Source organism: Cannabis sativa, chromosome 5 (assembly GCF_029168945.1).
Source record: "Cannabis sativa cultivar Pink pepper isolate KNU-18-1 chromosome 5, ASM2916894v1, whole genome shotgun sequence".
NCBI classification, from domain to species: Eukaryota; Viridiplantae; Streptophyta; class Magnoliopsida; order Rosales; family Cannabaceae; genus Cannabis; species Cannabis sativa.
Window position 1 is genome coordinate 27,934,208 of NC_083605.1, and position 23,085 is coordinate 27,957,292.

Consider the following 23,085-nt stretch of genomic DNA (forward strand, 5'->3'; position numbering starts at 1 on the left):
ACATTTTGGAACTATTATTTTGACTTAACTAGTTCTTATTTAAGTTTACAGTACTAAAAGTATTTTGTTTTAAACAATGAGATCTCATGCTTAGATATTTTTCAATAAAGCAGTATTTGATTGTCTTTATCTTATTAAATTGTTTTATACGGACTATCCTATGTGACATCTCGGGAAATCGGGGTGTTACAACCCATATAGTTTAATATTCATAAAGCATATAGATAGCAATTATATGGTGGTCTCATTGAGTGGGTTAAGCAGTTGAATTTATTCTTAAAATCACACTAAATATAGCATTTATCTAATTACTAAAACCCTATCATACCTTATCATAGAATATAAAGTATCAAACTTAAATAGCATCTGTTCTCTTTTCTTTTTCCTTTTTTCGGTAAAAAAAATCTTGTTATAAAATTAAGTTTTTATTGCAATTGTTAATTAGCTTCTAAAGATCAAAGTTACTAAAAGAGAAATGAAAGGAAACCAGCTATGATGTTTGAAGGTGTTAGATTTTACTATTATTACTCTGATCTCCTCCACAAAAAGCCCAAAGATTTATACAAGCCTAATAGAATACAATGTCTTTGGGAGTGCCCTGACATAGCTCTTAAAATATCAAGTACATAATTCATGACCAAAGACAGAAAACATTATATGTTTACGATGCCGCACCGCAACTTGTAACAACGGTTAAACCTGTTACGATGACCTTTGGTAATAGTACCTGAAAAGTTTGCAAGAAATCAGTTTTCACTGACCCCGTGTAAGCACCTAAGAAAGACAATAAAGAGACATACACAAAGATTTTTATGCCGTAAATGGATGCATATTTTCGAAGAAGACGTTCAATGGTGTACCACTCAGAACGATCTGATCCAGCTTGGTAACCAATTCGTGGCATGTGTATTGAAGCTTGTAAATGAAACCAGCAAACACAAGTGTAAGACTATTTCCAACACAAAGGAGAAGAGTATATACAGTCCTATAAATATATTTGATATTAATTAAAGCACGCAGCAAGATTACCAGAGTTTTGTGCTGCCGTAAAGGATGCCTTTGATAAGCAACATTCCAGATCCGGGATAGATATCTTACTACGAGGTACTTTTCGCCTAGGATTGTAAGACTGTACAACGGCTAAACCCACCCATAGAGAAGTATTACCATCTGTATTCTGACGAGTATTCTGTTCATCAGAATTGTCTGGATAACAACATTTTTTTATAAGAAAAAGGAACATGTAACGGTTTCCAATCGTTGAACCTAAAACGATTTACATGTCAATACTCTACAATAAATAAACAGTTATAGAAGAAAAATAATATTAAGAGGGATATTGCTTATCTTTGACAAAAATATGGTGAAACTCCACTGTCAAACGTAGCAGAGCAGACTGTGTTAATGACCATGCGAACCATATAACTACATATATAATGGTGTTGGATATGTGCCTTAAAGTGTACATCTCTGTGCAAATATTATTTATAACTTTAATAGTTGTATTTCATTTATTAAATACAGTGAGGACTTTATTTTAACAGATTACAAACAAGCATGGTCTGTATAAATATGGTGAGCCCTTTAGGCTTATCAATACCCACCGCCCACCAAAAACCTTGATTTTGTCCTCAAGGTGAAATTAAGAAACAGTTCAGAAATGGTGTGAAAGTCTTCCCAAGTAGCGTGTTCATCAAATCAAATGGCTCACACCGCATAAAAATGCGGTTTAAAATTATTCGCAGTGCGGTTGTGGTTTGTATTTTTTTCTCTAAACCGCACAGTGCGATACGGTGTGCGGTTTTGAATTCTATAAAAGCAATTTAAACCGCACCGTGCTATTACAAAAATAACTATTTTTTTAAGTATAATTTTTAAATTAGTCTTAATCTATGTATATATATACATATGCAAGATTTAGGTGATAAAGATTTATTAAATTATTTGAATAAAATGATATTATAAATAAATGTTGCTCAAGAGTTATATGGGAGCAGGTTCAAGTCTGGACTGCAACACTGGTTTCAAAACCTTGGCTATGGGGATATATCATATAGACATAGATCTTAATGTAGCAGGTCCAGTGCTGAAGGAACAATTACTGTATTATCAAGGTTTTTCTCCATCAGCATAGAAATCCTCATATCTACCTCTCTAGTGCAAATCAAAATTTGGAATGCGATTGGTGAGAAGAATTGCAAGCTTTTGGTGGTGCTCTAGTCATTATAGTTGGAGTGTGCATGAGAAAATTCTATTCTAGTCATTATAGTTATTATTATTATTTTGCACAAATTTTTGCTTCCACTGGACTCACACAATAGTTGTCCATTATTTCTTAGGATTGATGAACAAATTTGCATAGCACTCAATAATTAATGTCATGAAAAAGTATGGCCTTATAAAGCAGTAGAACGAGGATGCAAAAGCTTACCATTCACTCTTATGAGATGAAGATCACCAAGATGTAGGTCCTTAAATTCAGAAGCTCGGCTATAAGCCTCTGGTATTCTTGTAGACAGTTTAGTCAGTGCATCAAACATTCCTCCACGTCCCCAATTTCCAGAATCATCAACACAGCTATGACATCAAGATATATATCACATCTCTTGTTAAATAAAGTCACTCCATTTCCAATAAGAAATTTTTTAGAGCAGTCATACTAACTTGAATATAATGGCAGGCTCAGATGGACAAGTATCATAAGGATTAGTACAATCTCCATAAACAAAGTGAACAGAACCCAATTCTAACATCGAATCATCATCCGAAGGGATAACAGGGTCTTTGATAGACAGCGAGTGATAGCCAAGGGTTTCCCATTTCAACAATTTCTTCTCATCAGCCTTTTTCTTTGCAGCCTCAAGTTTAGCACGTTTACTCTCATCTAAATCTCTTCTTCTTCCCAAATCAATGATTTGGTCTCCACTTGTTTGTGATGCCTCCTTAAATTTTTCAACCCACAAGAGGTATGATGCCTCATCAAAACCAGAATCAGAACTCAAAGATACAGCTTCTTGTTGTTGAGAAGAAAGACATCCCTTCAACATATCTGTCGGATTAACTTCAAATTTCCTGCCATCATTACCAGCAACTTGTTCATGACGCATTGCAACTACCCTCTCAACCATTGTTTTCAACTTTGAGCTTTGTAATTCCTCAATATTGTCATTGCTAGTCTCATCAGGATCAAATATACCTAACCCATATATGACAGAACGCAAATCACCTCCTTCAACTCCTGCAGATTCTTTATTTTCTTCGTTTTCAACATCATCTCCCACAACATTATGGCTAAGCTGCAATTTCCTTTCTGCTCTCCGCATAATGACCTACATTAATTCATGTGAAACAGAAAGTTGTACAAATGCCTTTGATGATAGTGATTGATGTCTAATTTCTCACCTCTTCCACAGTACGTTCAGTAACCAGACTAATAGACAACACAGGGCTCATTTGACCAATACGGTGAGCTCTCTGCAAAGCCTGCTTGTCAACCTGAGGATTCCAGTCTAGCTCGTAGAAAATGACCTAGTTTATAGATGCATGGAAATATAATAAGAGAACTTTTTACATTTGAAGTCTTCACAGCTTACTAGTCGCCAGGAGAAAAATGACCCAGTTTCTATAAATGCATGAAATATAATAAGAAAACTACATTTGAACCTCCAGTTTATTAGGTGAAGTAACTTTTACGAGTCACCAGGAAAAAATGAAAATAATAAATGTAAAAACGCCTCCTCTGAGAGCTCACCTTTGTGACTAAGAAAAATTCATCACAAAACTATAACTTGATACTTACAGTATCAGCAGCTACAAGATTCAAACCAACTCCCCCAGCCCTAGTAGAAATCAGAAATACGAAAGCACCATTTTCTTCAGCTTGTGAACTCAAACTACCTTCAGCTGATTGTCTACTGAAACTTCTTATAGCAGCAAACCGCTCCTCAGCTCGAATCGATCCATCAAGACGCTCATAAGAATATCTTCGTAACTCCAAAAATCCTGCGTTGGATATAAATAAACATTTTTCACAACATATTGAATGAAGACTTGCATCAGTTAATAGCGTAAATGTTGTTATATTCTATTGATACAAAACCTGTAGAATGTCCAGTGTATGAGTCATCTGAGCAAAAAGAAGAACACGATGTCCCGAATCATGTAGCTTGTGAAGTAGCTGGTCCAAAATAATAAGTTTTCCACTGGCCTGGATAGAAAGTCAGAAACAAATAAAGAACACAATTGGAAAGACAGTTACAAGAGTGAAATACAACTTAGTCAACTGAGTCTTGACTTTAGAAGAGATTTCCTTCCGTGAATTTTTATTATTAGTAGCTGTTAGATTTGAATAGCACATAATTTCTCTCAAATAGATCATTATAATTTATGCAATCACATAAGATATAGAAGGTGCCTTACACATAAGATATAGAAGGTACCTTAACAAGGTGTTCACCTTCTTCATATGGTTCAGGTTCAATGCCAGGGAATAGGTACGGATGGCTACAAGTTTTTCGTAACTGCATTACCTGTAATGCAAGTAGCAGCATTCACTATTAGAAGGGAGGTATAGCTCTTCAGAAAATCATTCTGCAAATGGAACCTGATAGCTGTTCTGAAAAGCAATCTGTAAATGGAAACCTGAGCTACAATGAAGTACCAACATATTGGTGATTTATTGTTATTTGTGACACAGGCAACTTGGAGGCCCTCATATAATTAATGCCAAAACTTGCTCAACAAAAGGTTACATTATTTCTTTCTATGCAATATAATATGTGTGTGTGTGTGAAATAAGTTCACTATAAAATTTATTGTACGCATAAAGTCCCAGTATCTGTTTGCTACCCCCTACCTGGGGGTGGGTAGCAAACCCCCTTGTACAATGACTCAAAATATAGGCAAGCACCTAAAAAGCCAAGTAAATTCTGTACGGCCGCCAGGAGATTGGTACCTTGACAGGGAATGGAATCCTTCATTCATATAAATGGGTCCCCCTGTTTTTAAGGGTTCTGAATGCATTTAACGGACAAAAGATAATAGTTTTCAAAATAGAAATTTAGAAGAATAATTTTAGTAAGGAAAATATAGATATAAGTGAACACAAGAGTAGCTGTTAAAAATGGTCTTTAAAGGGAAGGACAAGAATGACATACAGTATTCTGTAAGGACTGGTAATTTGAGGTTCCAGATGAAAATGCAAGAAGTTTAGGGAGCTCTCTCCTCAAAATTGACACGTACACTTTCTTTTGCAGGCTGACTAGCGGTGCCATCCTAAAGACAAATATCTTAGCATTGAATCATGCAAATGCTCTCAGAACTCGAGAGTATATGACAGTGTGAAGATGGATTACAACTTACATAGTTATCTCAGTAAGTGGTGGTAGGACTAAATTTCCACACTCAATAAGTCTTGATTTTGTACGTCGAAGCATGAAAGTTCCCACTATGCTTTTTAAAATTTTTAACTGCTCCTTGACTATAGACTGATCATTCCCTGTTTCAAAATAATAATGTGACATCCATAGAAATAACTTCCCAAATCCAATGCCTGAACAAAATCTTAAGCAGAAAGAAAAAAAATACATCTCTTGCAGAGTTTAAGTTATACCTGAGGGATTTGCAGCTTCCTTGAATGCAAAAAGGAATTGGTCCAACTTCCCAAAGACTGAAGGCATACAAAAGTGCATCAAAGACCAAAGTTCAGTTAGATTGTTTTGAATAGGTGTGCCAGTCATCAATAGTCGTCTTGGCATGAGAAAACGCTCTTTCAGGACATTATACAAAACCTAATAAGATGGAAACAAGTCAACCAACATAATAATTACTAACAGACATACAAAAGGTACAAACTACTAAATATGGAAATACAAGGTCAGAAAAAACCCTCTTAATTAACGTCCATGCCTGTTCTATGAAATTTTGATGTGTATTTTCATGCAAAACAGGAAATAAATCTAACCGTACTGTATATTGTATCCAAGATGATATGCATTCTACAACTAGTGTCACAAGTCAATAAATTAATGCACTAGATGCATTTATGAGAGTCGGCAGATTTAGGGTAATGTTTTTCTGTTATTATATTTCTAATACATAGCAGTGTATATAACATGTACCATAATCCTATAAAGAGAAACAAATCAAATAATAAAGATACAATAAATCTTTAAACTAATTTCCTAAAAAAATGGTACAATAAAAACATAATTATTATACACCTATAATGTATAATAATAATAATAATTAAAAAAGCTGATTTTCCAACACTCCCCTTCAAGCTGGACTAAAAATGTTCTCCATAACCAGCTTGCTAGTAAGAAAATCAAATTGTTTCTTACACAATCCTTTTGTGAAAATATCTGCCACCTAATCTTCACTAAAAACATAAGGCATACACAATTGACCGCTCTCAATTTTCTCCTTAATAAAATATTTAATCTACTTCAACATGCTTTGTGCGATCATGAAGTACAGGATTATGAGCAATTGAAATAGCTGCCTTGTTGTCACAATATAGCTTCATAGGAGATGATTGGGATGACTTCAGCTCTTCAAGCAGCCTTTTTATCCCAATAATTTCACAAATTCCATGAGCGACAGCTCTGAATTCAGCTTCACTACTGCTTCTAGCAACCACACTTTGTTTCTTGCTTCGTCAAGTGACCAAATTACCTCCAACATATGAATAGTATAGTCTGATGTAGATCTTCTATCTACAGTGCTTCCAGCCCAATTTGTATCAGTATAGGCTTCAATCTCTGGATGCCCTCGAGGTCTAAACAAGAGGCCTTTACCCGGTGTTCCCTTTAGATACCTTAGAATCCTATAAACTGCATCGAAATGCCTTGAACTAGGTGAATGCATGAACTGACTTACCATACTCACAGAAAAAGCTATGTCAGGTCGTGTATGAGACAAATAAATTAGACTCCTAACTAATCTTTGATAAAGCTCTCTATCCTTCATACTTTTCAAGTCTTCAACAGCCTGTAGTTTAACATTAGGTTCACTAGGTGTTTCAGCAGGTTTACAACCCATCATACCTATCTCATTAAGTAAATCAAGCACATACTTACACAGACTTACAAAAATGCCTTCTTGGGACCTTGCAAATTCCATTCCAAGGAAGTATTTCAAAAGACCCAAGTCTTTCATTTCGAATTCCTCACCAAGTCTTCTTTTTAATCTCAATTGTTCATCAATGTCATCCCCAGTTATCACAATATCATCTACATACACAATTAGAATAGCCATCTTTCCTTCCTCTGAATCTTTGTAGAACATAGTGTGATCTGCTTGACTTTGAGTGTAACCAAACAACTTCAAAACATTACCAAAGCGTTCATACCAAGCTCTAGGGGACTGTTTAAGACCATACAAGGATTTCTTCAATTTACACACTTTTCCAACTCCAAAGCTTCTTTTCGAAACCTGGTGGGACACTCATATACACTTCCTCTTCAAGGTCTCCATTAAGAAAAGCATTCTTCACGTCTAATTGGAAACTGGTTCAAAGGTCGGTTATAGTCAACTGTTAAAGATAGTAGAATTCGTAAAGAATTAATTTTTTGCAACAGGTACAAACGTCTCTTGATAATCTATTCCATAGGTTTGAGTAAAGCCTTTGGCCACAAGCCTCACTTTATACCTCACAATACTTCCATCAGCTTTGAATTTTACCTTGAACACCCATTTACACCCTACAATCTTCTTGTCCCTCGGTAACATTACAATCTTCCAAGTCCCATTCTTTATCAAAGCATCCATCTCTTCATCCACTAACAACTTCCATCTCAGTTCATCTAGTGCCTCCTGTATACTTCTAAGTACAACAAGTTCTAAAATATTAGTAATAAATGCTCTATAGTTATCAGATAGGTGATTGTACAAGATGTATTTTGCAAATGGATGCTTTGTACAAGCACGAGTTCTTTTTCTAAGAGCAATAGGAAGATCTAGAGTTTTAGATGTAGGCCTTGAAACAGGTTGTGAAGACAAAATATTATTTGGAGACAAAGAAGAACTAGGAATAGAAGAAGAATTACCTGGGGTACTTGAAGAACCATTGTTCGGGGCTTCCATTTGGTCTTGTGCAGGAATGATTGGATTGTCTCTACTTCTTTCGCAGATGTTCTTCCTTGAATAAACCACAGGCTCAAGAACGTTACGATTTTTAATCAATTGTAGCATTTTTGTTTCTGACAAACCAAGATCAGATTCGGATTCAATAGGTGTAGGCTGAGTTTTCTCAAGAGAAACATCAAGAATAGTTTTAGGTAAAGGTTCAACAAGTTCCCAAAAATTTTGTACCATTGAATTCTCCCCCTGAACAAAATTCTTTGAGAAAAAAGGACTATTTTCAGCAACAGAAACATCCATAGTAATATATAGATGCGTTTAGATATAGGATTAAAATATTTATATCCTTTTTTATTTGAAGGATAGCCTAAGAAAATACATTTTTCAGCTCTAGGATCTAACTTAGATCTAGACCTTTTTGGAAGATGAACATAAACAGTACTCCCAAAAATCTTCAATGGTAAAATCTGAATTAATTCTAGAAATAGGAAAGAATTTTTGAAACCTTTCAAAGGACTAGTATAATGTAAAACTTTAGTAGGCATTCTATTTATCAAATAAAATGCTATAAGAACAGCGTCCCCCATAAATATTTTGGAACATTCATATAAAACATCATGGCACAAGCTACTTCTAACAAGTGTTAATTCTTTTTTTCTGCTATTCCATTTTGTTTAGGAGCATCAGGACATGTAGATTGATACAAAATACCTTTTTCTTTTAAAAAATTTCCCAAGATGTGATTAAAGTATTCTGTTCCGTTATCAGTTCTTAAAATACTAATTTTTGTTTGAAACTAATCATTTTGTAAGACTCGGTAAAAAATTGTTAAACCTCAAACTTTTTCCTCATTAAATAAACCCAATGAAGACGAGTGTGATTGTCTATAAAAGTAACAAACCATTTTTTTCCAGAATTAGTGGTAACTTTAGAAGGTTCCCAGACATCACTATGAAACAAATAAAACAGCTTTGAAGGATGATAAAAAGATTTATTATTAGATTTACTTTGGCTTTTTGCCAATAAACAACTTTCACATTGAAAAGACAAAGGATTCAACCATTTAAATAGTGCTGAAAACAAATGTTTTAGATAAAAAAACTAGGATGGCTTAATTGATAATGCCAAACCATTATTTGATCATAAACAGAAAGAGAACTAATGCTACTAAATCCTTGAGCAATTTTATTTTTAGAAGCCTTATCTTCGAAATAATAGACTCCATTAATCACCCTAGCACTGCCAATCGTCTTCCCCGAACTTTGGTCCAAATAACACAATGAGACTCATAGAAAACCACACAAAAATTAGAATCTCTAGATAATTTGCTGACAGATAAGAGATTGCAAGTAAATTTAGGAACATGGAGGACAGATTTAAGATCTATCCCCTTAGAAATCTTAATTAAACCTTTTCCAGCAATGGATGAGAAATTACCATCAGCTATTTCAACTTTTTGATCTCCTGAACAAGATATATATGATTCAAAAAATTTAGAAAGATTTGTCATACGATCTAAAGCTCCAGAATCTATTATCCATGTAGTGGATGATTTTTAATAACAATTTAGAGCATTTATTTCTGATACTTTGTTACCTGCATATGCAATAGAAGCAGTAGGAATACTGGATGAGGTCGAGGTAGTGTTCAGCAATGCATGAAGGTGATCCAACTGCTCCTTAATGAAGGGGCTGGAGTCAGCTTCATGTGCAGAAGGGATTCGACCTACCTTTTCTCTCTCTGCCTTACTTTTCCAGTTTGCTGGTTTGCCATGGTGTTTGCCATCTACTGCATATTTCCACTCATAAGTATCTAAAAGATCTAAGTCTTGCCAGATTCTTTTCAAAGAAGTAAAGTAAGCCGTTGTCCTCCCCTTGCTTTATTTCTCTAAGTTTCATAATTAACCTGAAAATCTGAGATTGATTTTCAAGGTCAAAATACATTTCAATTACGTTATCCCATAGCTCCTTTGCTGTGGGATAGCACATATAATTGGAGCTAATCTCTTCTTCCATAAAGTTAACAAGCCAAGCCACCACCATATAATTTTCAACATCCCAAGTTTCATAAGTTGAACCAGTTTCTACTGGAGCCTTCTTTTCACCAGTCAAATATCCCATTTTTCCTCGACCTTTCATATACATCTTCACTGATTGATACCATCTCAAAAAAGTTTTCTCCATTCAAGCGAATGGTAGTGATCTGGACAGAGTGAGACTCAGTAGATTTGGTAGAAAGAACGGTGGAATTGGTTTGGATGGGGTTGTTTTTGGTTATACCCGACTCAAAATCTAACATGGTGCAAATAGGACAGAGGTGATTAGGGTTAGGGTGCGATTAGGGTAGAGTACGATTTTTTTTTCTTTTTTTGGCTCTAATACTAGGGTTGTTCATCAAACCGCTCAAACCGCCCGCGCCGCACCGCAAAAAAAAATGCAGTTTGAAATTCTTTATAATGTGGTCGCGGTTTGAATTTTTCCTAAACAGCGCAGTGCGATGCGATTTGCAGTTTTGAATTGTTAATATGCAGTTCAAACCGCACAGCACTGCGTAATAAAAAATAAAAATACTAATTTTTATATTTATATTAGGTCTAATATGTGAAGACCCAACCCAAAGCCCACTAATTATTATATTGTTGAAACTTGAAACCTTTTTTATATTTATTTTCAAGCCTTATGGTATTTTTGACAAGTGTTGCTCAAGATTTGTTGTATTTGTGATAGTTTAATTATTTGGTGATAGTACAAACTGTAGAAACCGCACCGCACCACACCATTTTTTGCGATACGGTTTCTACGATTTTTTAATTTCGCGGTGCAGGTGTGGTTTGGAAAATTGAAAAAACCGCATATGCGGGTTGATTTGAAAAAGTGGTCAAAAACCGCACAACTTGCATAGGGAACAGATCAGACTTATACCCAGTCGACAGATTTAGGGTAATGTTTTTGTGTTATTATATTTCTAATACACAGCAGTGTATATAACATGTACAATAATTCTATAAAGAGAAACAAATCAAATAATAAAGATACAATAACTCTCTAAACTAATTCCTTAAAAAATGGTACAATAAAAACAAAATTATTATACAGCTATACTGTATAATAATAATAATAATAATTAAAAAAGCTGATTTTTCAACAATGAGCATGAAGACATGTCCCAGTACTTGTTCAAGTTCTTGAGGGTAAGAAAGTGGGATCATGAAAAGTTAAACTTACACTAGAAGGGTTTTTAAGCCTTTGAGCTTCATCAATTACTGCGTAATGCCATGGTATTTGAGAAAGAAAATCCTGATCCATCAATGCTATCTCATATGTTGTTAACAACACGTCAAAAGGAACCAACAAAACCTGTGATCAAGATGCAAAATGAAAAGCAGTCAATGGAAAGATTAGAGTAACACTTAGCAAAATGGAAGGTCATTAGAAGTAAGTGACCAAAATGGAGGGTATTCCAAAGTGTTTTCACTAGGTTTTTTTAGACGTCAAAGGAAAGTATATTTCATAAAGTATTTTTTTTTCTTTTTTGTAAAACAAAGAAAAGGAAAGTATAATTCACTGAGTTTTTTTTTTTTTTACAAAACAAAGAAACATCACTTGCATTAATGAGGAAACTAATATGAGTAATGATACTCGATATAATACAAGTTTTTTCAATCAATTACATTTATTTAAGAGTAGCGACAGATACACTCTCAATTTGCACACTAAAATTAAAATGTGGTAATCTCAATCATACAATTAAATACGTTGTGATCTCCACTCAAAAATATTAATAATTTGAATGTACAAATTGAGTAATTGGAAGAAACTATTTTAAGAAGGCAGTACCACATCTCTGTGTATAATGTTCAAATGCACATATCGTTAAATAATACATTGTGAATAAAAATAAATTCAAAAATATAAAAGATGCATTTCAAAAATCAGAAATACACTAAAAGGTTGGATCTCTAACTATATTTGTAGGCAGATAGTCTACTTCACAAAGTTAAGTTATTTCTTACTATATGGACTACTGGGATGAGAATATCTGCTCATTTCTGAAAGGATACAAGTGGGTCTCCACTAATCTTTGCTTCATTTTTTTCAAGATTACACTTGGACTTTATTTTTATTTTCAAACAAAACCTCAAAATTGGATTAATGAAGAAGAGTTTATCTATAAAAGGCTAGGAAGACACCCATTTTTAAATAGTATAAATATATAAAGCAAAACTTTAAGAAATGCTATGATTACATTCATAGACTAATTATAAACCCCTGTTGAATTTGTACAATTTTTGCAATTGGAACTTCAATTTTAAATTTAATACTAACAATAAAGAAATACATGAGTTAATGTATTTGCCGGGTGTAGAAAATAGTGATTCGAATTGTGTGTTGATTTCATAGAATAATACATATTTATATACAGAGTTAGGAGACTAAATATCTACTAAATATCTACTAAATATCTAACTCTCTTACAGCTAATATACACCTAATATCTAACACTCCCCCTCAAGCTGGAGCATAGATGTTAATCATGCCCAGCTTGTTACAAAGATAATCAACCCGCACCCCATTCAAAGCCTTTGTAAAAATATCTCCTAGTTGTTCTCCGGTCTTCACATATCCTGTGGAGATCAGACCTTGTTGAATTTTCTCACGAACAAAATGACAATCAATCTCAATGTGCTTAGTTCGCTCGTGGAATACGGGATTCGAGGCAATATGAAGAGCAGCTTGATTATCACACCATAATTTTGCTGGAATAGAAGTCTTAAACCCAAATTCAGTCAAAAGCTGATAAATCCATATTACCTCACACACAGATGGGCCATAGCTCTATATTCGATTCGGCCGGATCTAGATACAACATTTTGTTTCTTACTCTTCCAAGAGACAGATTGCCCCCAACAAATACACAATATCCCGAAGTGGATCGTCTATCTACCTTGGAGCCTCGCCCAATACGCATCGAAAAACACTCGATACGGGTATGTCCATGATCCTTGTAAACTATACCTCGTCCTGGTGCTCCTTTTAAATAACATAAAATTTGTTCTAATGCTGCCCAATGATGAATTGTTGGAGAAGACATGAACTGACTGATAACACTAACCGGGAATGCAATATCTGGACGAGTCACAGTTAAATAATTCAACTTTCCAACTAACCTGCGATATTTCTCGGGATCTTCAAATGGTTTCCCATCACGTGTAAGATGCACTTTGGATTCATTGGAGCATTGCAGGGTTTTGATCCCAATTTCCCTGTCTCAGTTAGCAAATCAAGTACATACTTTCTTTGAGACAGAAAAATACCTTGTTTACTCCGAGTAACTTCAATCCCCAAGAAATACTTGAGCTCCCCTAAATCTTTCGTGTTAAACTGGGTGTGAATGAAAGACTTAAGGGATGAGATGCCTTCAGTATCACTTCCAGTAATAACGATGTCATCAACATACACCACTAACAAAATGATACCAACGAGTTGATCTTTTATAAAACACGGAATGATCGACTTACTTTTCAACAAACCAAACTTCTCAACAGCGACTAAATTTACCAAACCAAGCACGAGGGCTTTGTTTCAATCCATATAAAGATTTGCGAAGATGACAAACTCGCCACTAACTCCCCACGAGCAACAAACCCGGAGGTTGCTCCATATATACTTCTTCCTCAAGATCTCCATGAAGAAAAGCATTTTTAATATCAAGCCGATGCAAAGGCCAATGATGAGTATTTGCCATGGAAATGAAAGTCGAACGAGATGTGAGTTTAGCAACGAGGAGAAAAAGTATCACAATAGTCCACTCCATAGGTTTGAGCATAACCCTTGGCAACAAGACGGGCCTTTAAGCGAGCAACTGTGCCGTCTGGATTGAATTTAACCGTGAACACCCATTTACACCCGATGGCCTGTTTTCCGGAAGGTAAATCAACCAAGACCCAAGTACCATTCGCAACCAAAGCATTCATCTCTTCTATCATTGCAGCAAGCCAACCAGGATGAGACATCGCTTCTCGAACAGTTTTAGGAATAGTGATAGAATCAAGAGAAGCAATAAAAGAACAAGAAGAAGATGAGAGATGATTATAAGACACAAAAGAAGTAATAGGAAAAGTACATTGGCGTTTACCTTTACGTAGTGCAATGGGAAGATCATCCGAGATTTCGGATCGATGACGAAGATGCGGGTGCGGGACATGAAACGGGAGGTGGAGGAGGGGGCGCCTGGTGTACACTATAGGAGGCCGAGGGAGTGGTGGTGGTGGTAGAGGTGGTGGAGGTGGTGGAGGTGTAGACACCGTGGGGGTGACGACCGAGGCGGTGAAGGAACTAGAGACCCGCCAGAACATGTAGCAGGCGCATAGGATGTGACAGAATAAACCAACAAATCATCATCCTCCCCCTGACTAGTAGAAGTAGTGGAAGATGAAAAATAAGGTGTATTTTCTACAAAAGTAACATCAATAGAAACAAGATATTTGTTGAGATCAGGACAATAACACCTATACCCTTTCTGAAGACGAGAATAACCAAGAAAGACACACTTTAGTGCCTTAGGGTCTAATTTGGTGACAGATGGACGGACATCGCGAGCAAAACAAACACTACCAAACACTCGCGGAGCAACTGGAAATAATGACTTATGAGGAAAAAGAATTTTAAATGGAATTGCACCATTAAGAACAGAGGATGGCATGCGATTAATAAGAAAGCATGCCGTGGAAACTGCATCGGCCCAAAAAGGTTTAGGGACTTTCATTTGAAACAAGAGAGCACGTGCAGTTTCAAGAAGATGTCCGTTTTACGTTACGCAACACCATTACGAGGTGCGTATCAACACAAGAAGTTTCATGAAGCATGCCATTAGAGGTCATATAAGATTGAAATTGAGCAGACATGTACTCTTTGGCATTATCACTTCTCAAAGTACGAATAGATACATTAAATTGAGTTTGAATCTCAGCACAAAAAGCACAGAATATAGAAAACAACTCAGAACGATTTTTCATTAAATATAACCAAGTTACACGAGAATAATCATCCACAAAAGTAACAAAATACTGAATCCAGAGTTGAGACAAAATAGGAGAAGGACCCCAAACATCAGAATGAACGAACTCAAAAGGAACACTAGCACGTTTATTGACACGTGGACTCAAACTAACACGATGATGTTTGGCAACCGACATGACTCACAATCTAACGAAGATAAACTACTATATTGGGGACACGGTTTCTTGAGCAAAGGAAGGGATGGATGACCTAAACGACAATGAGCCTCAAAAGCGGAAGCAACACTCGAACAAGCAATAGAGGTTGGCGGAAGTGGGTCGAGAACATACAAGCCACTAGATTTATGTCCTTTACCAATAATCTTCTTCGTCATAAGCTCCTGAAACAAACAATGATCAGGAAAGAATGAGATGCAACAATTTAGATTACAAGTGAGTTGACTAACAGAAAGCAAATTAAAGGACAAATTAAGTAAATGTAAGACTGATGACAAAGTGAGCAGAGGTGTAAGAACAATAGTGCCAGATCCAAGAACAGAAGTTGTTGACCCATCAGCTAAGGTAACAACAGAAGTGGGACTGTGAGACTGAAAAGTGGAAAAGAGACGGGAATTACCTGTCCTATGATCTGTGGCACAGAATCAATGACCCATTTTGAGGATTTGGAAAGAAGGCATGCATTAGAGTTACTGATTCGGCAATCGCGATGACGAGAAGAAGATGAAGACTTAAGTGTTTCCCGATACCTTGAGAACTTGGCAAATTCATCGGCGAAATAAGGACCGATTTGTCGGATGCATCACTAGTGCTTGCAATATTGGCGAGTGTTGTTGTCGATTCTTAAATTGTAACTTCCTACACTCAAACTTGGTGTGGCCTCGGTTTCTTACAATAATTGCACATGATGCTCCCGAATTTGGTGTGCGGTTATCGAGTCCTTGTGAATTACCTCCTTTAAATCCACTTGGAGTAGAGTTTCTTTTCGGTGCGGGTAATTATTACGACTCACCAAGGCGCTATTCGGAGGAGTTGAAGAGGTAGTCTCCGTGCGAAGAACACAAGTAAATACATCTTGTAAAGAGGAGACATCAGAACCATAGAGAACTTGTGACTTTGCAGAGTCAAATTTAGATGAGAGTCCTGCAAGAAAACTCATAATAGCCATCTGTTCTCGTTGGCGCTGTTGAACTTTTACATCAGGACTAAACGGTAATAGCACATTAAGTTCTTCATATGTTTTCTTGAAAGCCATAAAATAATTCATAAGAGACTTATCTTGTTTCTCCGCGCGATAAAAAGCTTTGCAAACATCATATATGCGAGATATGTTGTCTTTGCCAGAATACAAAAACTCCAAGTAACCCATTAGTTCTTTAACCAATTCACAATGATTAATCAAACTAATTACCTCATTATCGATAGAATTTCGAATTTGAAGGAACAAGCGAGCATCCTCACGGAGCCATATTTTCCTTGAATCGTTTGTTTCTTCAGAAGGATCGTCAGTCAAGTGATCATCTTTGTCAATACTTCTCAAATACAGTCGAATCGTCTTACTCCATTCCAAATAATTCGAACCAATCAACTTATGATCCGTGATTTTAGACATCACGGGAACAACATCAGAAACAACAACTGATTTTGAATCTAATCTTATCTCTGCCATAATCTCAAAAACAAACACAAAGGACAGAGAAAAAGAACAAAAGAACACCAAGGAATGAACACCCAAACACGAAGAAGACAAACAAACACCGAATTACAACCTAGAACAGATGCGAGTGGGCTTAGAAGAACCCAGTGAAGAATCGGCAACATACCGCCGTCGAAGGCGCCGTCACACGCGCCTCCACGCGCCGGCGCGTGAGCCCCACGCGCAGAAGCTTCAGGCGGCGCGTGAGCCCCACGCGCGAGGAATCCGGCGACCGGACTTCGGGGGTTTGTAGATCGGCGGCTGGGCAGTCCTCCTATGTGGGCGGTGAGAAAAGATGTTCACTCCAAATAGGATTTTCGAAAACAACCCTAAACTCAAACCCTAATTTTAATTTTTTTTTTTTTTTTTTTTTCGAACCCTAATTTCGAATTTCGAATTTTGAATCACAATGCTCTGATACCATGTAGAAAATAGTGATTCGAATTGTGTGTTGATTTCATAGAATAATACATATTTATATACAGAGTTAGGAGACTAAATATCTACTAAATATCTACTAAATATCTACTAAATATCTAACTCTCTTACAGCTAATATACACCTAATATCTAACACCGGGTATCTTAGAAAATTTTCTTTTGTTGAATCCAATCCATATAAAATGGTTTGGCTTCTGGATATTTTTCTTGCAAATCTTACTCCTTTTGAGCCTTTTTATTTTATATGGATGTCCAATGTTCCTAACAGAATCAAATATTTTTATTCCAACATTGTAGTGTGACTAATGAGCAGACGTATAAGCTGTTCAACGAATTTTAGTTTACTACGTTTACCTGAAAGGTGTGGGGCATTAATGATTGAGATGTATAACAGTTTTGTAAAGTGTAAAATGGGGCATTAATGATTGAGAAATTCTTAAGGCATTTGGTTGGAAAGATGAATCCAAACTTTGAAGAAAAAAGAGCTGAATTTGTTTTCTTTGTGAATGAGGGAGAAGAAAATCAAGTTCCTTACTTCTCTCTGGCCTTTGTAGTGAAGGAAGATAAAGAGCAAACAACAGAGATAAGACTACAGACAATTTTTAGATGCTAAAGTGATAACATCTAATAATTCTAAATGATACTATCTGACATGTTTCATTAAGTACAATTACGAAAGAGGTGAAAACTCACATCAGCTTTCGAGGACTGTTCTTTAACATGCTCATACATTGTTCTGCGTAAATTACGACGGTGATCTTTGTCCCCAACATACCGTGAAACTTTAAGTTTTGGAGCAAATCTACCCATCTCCGATACCCAACCATCCGTTACACTTAGAGGACATAATATCACTGCAGATTTTTTATAACCGCAGATAAATATAAGTATGCATATGATAAATCTAAAATGATATCGGACAATGAAAAATTTCAAGATTTCAGAAACTTACAAAATGGCCCAGGTGACATCTGTTGAACCTTAATGTAGCTCATCAAACAGATAGCTTGCAAAGTCTTCCCTAGTCCCATCTGCATTTTATTAAAGCCATAAGCATACGAAACAAATCTTTTATGGCATTTGTTCTTTTACGGCACTACAGACTACAGTAATGCTTTGATCCTTCATCTCGGTTCCCTACAGCTTCTTCAGTAAACAAATATCTATACAATACAATATTATGACAAACAAAACATGTTCATTGCTAAATAATCCAGTAATAAATACTTGGTTGATTCTTTCCAAGACGGATTAGCAGACATGCAATATGTTTGGTGACAATGAAGAAAGATAGATATAGGAATGAGAGAGATATTACCCATGGAAGAAAGGAGAGTACTTTTTTCCCAAGAGTTTGGTATGAGAGGAATGAAGGAAACCAAATTCATCTTCCTTAATAGGAGGGAGAAGTGGAAGAGTAAGTTATTATAGTTAGTGACCATTCTAATATATGATAGGACAATTCTTTCCTAAAATCTCTCCGATTTAGAGGAATTGAAAACTTGCTGGAATTGACTATTTTGAAATCAATGACTAATCTCCACTCTGCAAAATATCAATCGTACAAAAATGCATCTTCCCCAAACCCAACCCATCTTCCTCCCTCTTACCAGATACACTATAAAGGCTGAGACATCAAGATTACTACAACTACTCAACTTGACTAAGCCAATTATTAGATTAAAATCAATTCATAAACTTCAAACTGGATTTAGACAATGAAAAAATTCAAACTGAGACACAACGCTTGCTCCAAAATAGATTCATGAAATGCAGTTGCGAGTTCATGAATATCATAAGCATAGAGGTTTAGCAGAATAAAAATTAAACCTAAATTTTAATTAAAAAAATTAAAATCACCGCTTCAGATTTTCAGAGAGTGAGAGAAGTTGTACCTCGTCTCCTGCAAAATCGACAGCATTCCAAAAAATAAACTCAGAAATCCACAATCCCACAGTTTAATCTCCTTTTTATTAGAACTATACGCACATTTTAAAAGAGAAATAAAACAACTGAATCGAATTTCCCAACATAATCAAACGACAGATAAATCGGAGTCCTCACCGAGAACAACGTTGACGCCGAGAAAATACCGCCGTACGAGCCATGAAACACCTTCGACTTGGTGAGGCTTCAGAGTGGCAGTCACGCCAAGTTCTTCAGGAATCACTAGCTCTTCGGCGGCGCGTCTGTCAGCGTTTTCGATGAATTTCGCCGCAGCCTGGAGCCTTCGCTGGTAAGCCATCTCCCTCTCCTTCTCTCTCTACTGTGTCAGTGTGTTCGAACCGTATGCAAGAGAGGGAAAAACTGAGTCAATTGACGAAACTACCCCAGCAAAATAACACAGCACGCCGCGTTTCCGCTCGTTGGAAATGGGGTATCCCAGTACTTTCGTAATTCTACGTGGCGGGTATTTGTTGCTCTTGCACATTTAATTAGAAGAATGCAAATTATAGAAGTCAATTCAAATTTTCGCCGCTCTTCTTTTATGGCACGTTTACTAAAGCGTAATCGTTATCGGAATAAATTAATAGGAGAAATGAAAGGAAATAAAATGTTATGAAATCAAAATAAAAATAATTATTTTAACATGTTGTTTACTAAACTGTCCGGAAACGGAATCGGAATCACTTTATTTTGTTTACATCAATAAGAAAAGGTAATCGGAATGTTTTAAGTTGACCATATTACCCTTAATATAAAATTTATATTTTTTTTATTTATTAAATAAATTAATTTATATAATAATAAATAAATTCATAAATAATTACATAAAAAAATTAACATAATACTGCTAAAAAAAGTATCCTCATATTATTCTATTAAACAATATCTGACCAAACCGCAAATAAAATCTCCACATGAAAATATTCTAATGTGAAACATAAAGATAAACAAAATCCCAAATATCTAGCAATTATAAAATTATGCATCATTTTGCAACATATTCAGGATATATAGCAGTTTCATCTCATCTGATATTGCATAAAACACTCGCATCAATGGAGGTTCTTTAGCCAATATGTTGGTTGCTTGAATACACTACATTGGAGTTAGGCCATTAATCTTGCTTATTTCTGTGAATAAATTGGTTTGCATCTCAGCTACATCCTTATCAGATATTGCATCAATTAATCCTTGAAACTTCGGGACAATATTAGATATAGAATCTGCTAATGCACCAATATTTGTAGAAATTTCATCCATAACCTTAGTTTTTTTATTCTTACCACGTTGTTGGTTACTAGTAGTACTCTCAGTAGATCTACGACGCATATTAATTGGTTGTTGAGTATGTGAGACACCATCAAATTCATCTATTTCTTCATCATCCTCACCGCCATCTATATTATCATCAACTCCAAATTCTACACCAGTTGCATCATTTTGGTGTATTTCTTCTTCATCATCATCAGCATTACCAGCATTTGTCCCAGTAGCTCGATCTCGTCCATATATTTCTGCTAGCTTGTTGTAATAAGGAAATGGTTTCCCATATAATCCACTTGCATCTTTTCGTTTCTGTACATTCACAAAAATACATATAATAAGTCCATGTTGTTGTAAATATAAATATATATAAATACTTGTATTATAAAAATTACTTTATATTTACCTTCACATACTCATCAAATGCACTTTTCTCACACAATAATAAAGAATGTTCATTGTCCCAACTAAAACCACTTAAAGATAATAATTCTGCCAAGCAAGAATACTTCCCCTTTAAATTTTTTAATACGAGATTCAATATGAGGTGAGGCATTCAACTTCGAGCCTGGTAATTTTTCCTCTAACATAATCTCCATTTGTTGCAAATATCCATTCTTAAATCCAGAATCAGCTCGCCATGTTGAATTTTGACTCAACTCTAGAAGACATTCAATTAATACACTGTCTTGTGTTGGTGTCCAATAATGTTTATTTTTACCTCTCCCTCTTTGATCTGCATTAGAGCTTGAACTCATCCTATATATTCATATAATTCTTTTTAATATTAATAAAAAAGTATAAATTTTGAAACTTGAAAGAACACATAAATTAATACTTTGAAAATTAAAAACAAAAAATTTGAACAAAAATAAACATATATATCAAATAAATATAGACATCTGTTCTTATTACATCAAATCATAATTGAAAAATGCTCAAAAAAAAAATACTAAAGTAGTAAAGGTTAACAACATATATAGTTTAATCATCTAGTTCCCTGCCATGTATTCCACATTTCTTCTGCCAAATTTTGTCTCCAAGTAGTCCATAAATCTGAAGACTCGATACTATTAATATAATTATTATCTGTTGTGGGGTGATTTCTTTGTACACTATTCATCTCATTTTCTACTGGATCTATGCTCATTTCTCTTCTAATAAAATTATGTAGCATGCAACAAACAGATATTATACGCCGTTGTGTATTCATGTCATAAAAAGATGGACTTCTGAGAATAGCCCATCGCATTTTCAACAATCCAAAACAACGCTCAATAACATTCCTAGCACTTGAGTGCTTCATATTAAAGAACTCTTCTGCTGTGTTTGGAAGGTGTCCATCATTCCAATCATTAAGATGATATCGTGTTCCTCTAAAAGGTGCAAGAAAACCTTGACCATTGGTATATCCAGCATCAACTAAATAATAATAACCTATCAAACATAATAAATAAATGATGTTATAATTGAATGGAAAACTATATATATTGGTAGTCTAATCTCAAACACTGATAAGTTTTTTATAATTAACTTTACCATTAGGGACTCTCAAACCATTTCTCCTAGCTAAAGCATCTCTTAATACACGCCCATCGTGTGCTGAACCTTCCCAGCCTGGTAGAACATATATAAATTGCATGTCTTGTGAACAAACTCCTAAAACGTTAGTTGCAATCTCTCCTTTTCTTGTTCTATACCTTGGTTTGTCAGCTTCAGGTACACGCACTCTTATATATGTTCCATCTAATGCTCCCAGACAATTCTACACCAAATTAATTATACTTATTAAAAATTATTTAAAGTTAACAATTACTAACTATAATTTTAAATCCTCAATTCATACCTTAAACCACTTCCACCTTGGATCAATTGAGGTCGCTAATATTGGCTCAGGTGTTCTCCAAAATTCTTTTTGGCAGCGAATCATTGCTTTTAAACACTCATGAAAGTATTTGCTTATGGTTTTTCCTGATCTTTTGAAACTAAAACCAACAACTCGGTTCTTATGGTGGTGTGCTAAAATATATAGGAACATTGCTACCATCTCTTCGATAGAGACATTTCGTGTCTTTCTTAAATTTCCCCTAGTACTGAGTATGTGACATAACCTTTGAAATGTTTGTCTATCCATTCTTAATTGTGAAACACAATTGACATCACTTGCATACACTAAATCATGTAAGTTTTCTAACTGTTTGTAGACTCTCATTATAGATAATGGCCGATTGAGACGTCTTTTAGAATTTATCAATGCATAAGCACTCACAATAGCACACACTGCTAAAATAATATCTAAGATTACAATTAAATTCTGCACTACAATAATTATTTTTTACTTTCTTGCTAAACTTAAACGAGCCCTTGATCTAAAAAAAAAAAAAACCAAAGTGAAAAAAAAAATTAAGAAACTAAATTATATGACAATATTGACATGACGAATAATATTTTTTCAATTATATATACATATGATCCGTAAACATATATATACATATAGCATATTTTTAATTCAGTGACTAATTATAACTATGTATATATATGATTCTTAAATTATACATATATTATATTATAAAGAAAAGGCTTTCCTTTTAAAAATAATAATATATATACTTTAATAATTATAAGAGAGTGGCATCTAAAGA

At 35.1% G+C, this 23,085-nt stretch overlaps 3 protein-coding genes across 3 annotated transcripts; all 3 read right to left on the reverse strand.

The window, feature by feature from the left end:
- Positions 1-476: 476 nt before the first annotated feature.
- Positions 477-19,566, reverse strand: LOC115717415 (probable helicase CHR10). The gene is made up of 17 exons (XM_061115577.1): positions 19,298-19,566; positions 19,129-19,136; positions 18,186-18,264; positions 17,927-18,087; positions 11,307-11,438; positions 5,612-5,789; positions 5,362-5,497; positions 5,157-5,274; positions 4,440-4,529; positions 4,101-4,207; positions 3,800-4,004; positions 3,403-3,528; positions 2,665-3,329; positions 2,432-2,577; positions 1,030-1,206; positions 801-915; positions 477-727 (listed from the first exon to the last, which is right to left on the reverse strand). The coding sequence occupies exons 1-17, from the start codon at positions 19,476-19,478 to the stop codon at positions 703-705; spliced, it is 2,649 nt and encodes an 882-aa protein (XP_060971560.1). The 5' UTR covers positions 19,479-19,566; the 3' UTR covers positions 477-702.
- A 480-nt stretch (positions 19,567-20,046) lies between these two features.
- Positions 20,047-21,252, reverse strand: LOC115717704 (uncharacterized). Its single transcript, XM_061115579.1, has 2 exons — positions 20,850-21,252; positions 20,047-20,755 (listed from the first exon to the last, which is right to left on the reverse strand). The coding sequence occupies exons 1-2, from the start codon at positions 20,997-20,999 to the stop codon at positions 20,276-20,278; spliced, it is 630 nt and encodes a 209-aa protein (XP_060971562.1). The 5' UTR covers positions 21,000-21,252; the 3' UTR covers positions 20,047-20,275.
- Positions 21,253-21,303: 51 nt separating this feature from the next.
- LOC133029093 (protein ALP1-like) lies at positions 21,304-22,841 on the reverse strand. Its single transcript, XM_061115578.1, has 3 exons — positions 22,290-22,841; positions 21,983-22,208; positions 21,304-21,880 (listed from the first exon to the last, which is right to left on the reverse strand). The coding sequence occupies exons 1-3, from the start codon at positions 22,653-22,655 to the stop codon at positions 21,432-21,434; spliced, it is 1,041 nt and encodes a 346-aa protein (XP_060971561.1). The 5' UTR covers positions 22,656-22,841; the 3' UTR covers positions 21,304-21,431.
- Between the last annotated feature and the right edge of the window lie 244 nt (positions 22,842-23,085).

Coding starts and splice junctions, on each gene's coding strand:
- LOC115717415 (XM_061115577.1), bottom strand. CDS start 19,478: ATGGCTTACCAGCGAAGGCTCCAGGCTGCGGCGAAATTCATCGAAAAC. Junction 5,498..5,611: donor GGAAGCTGCAAATCCCTCAG/GTATAACTTAAA, acceptor ATTTTGAAACAG/GGAATGATCAGTCTATAGTC. Junction 728..800: donor TACGGCATAAAAATCTTTGT/GTATGTCTCTTT, acceptor CAAACTTTTCAG/GTACTATTACCAAAGGTCAT.
- LOC115717704 (XM_061115579.1), bottom strand. CDS start 20,999: ATGCCTCACCTCATATTGAATCTCGTATTAAAAAATTTAAAGGGGAAG. Junction 20,756..20,849: donor CATTTGATGAGTATGTGAAG/GTAAATATAAAG, acceptor GTGAATGTACAG/AAACGAAAAGATGCAAGTGG.
- LOC133029093 (XM_061115578.1), bottom strand. CDS start 22,655: ATGAGAGTCTACAAACAGTTAGAAAACTTACATGATTTAGTGTATGCA. Junction 22,209..22,289: donor CAAGGTGGAAGTGGTTTAAG/GTATGAATTGAG, acceptor AATTTGGTGTAG/AATTGTCTGGGAGCATTAGA. Junction 21,881..21,982: donor TGGTTTGAGAGTCCCTAATG/GTAAAGTTAATT, acceptor TATGTTTGATAG/GTTATTATTATTTAGTTGAT.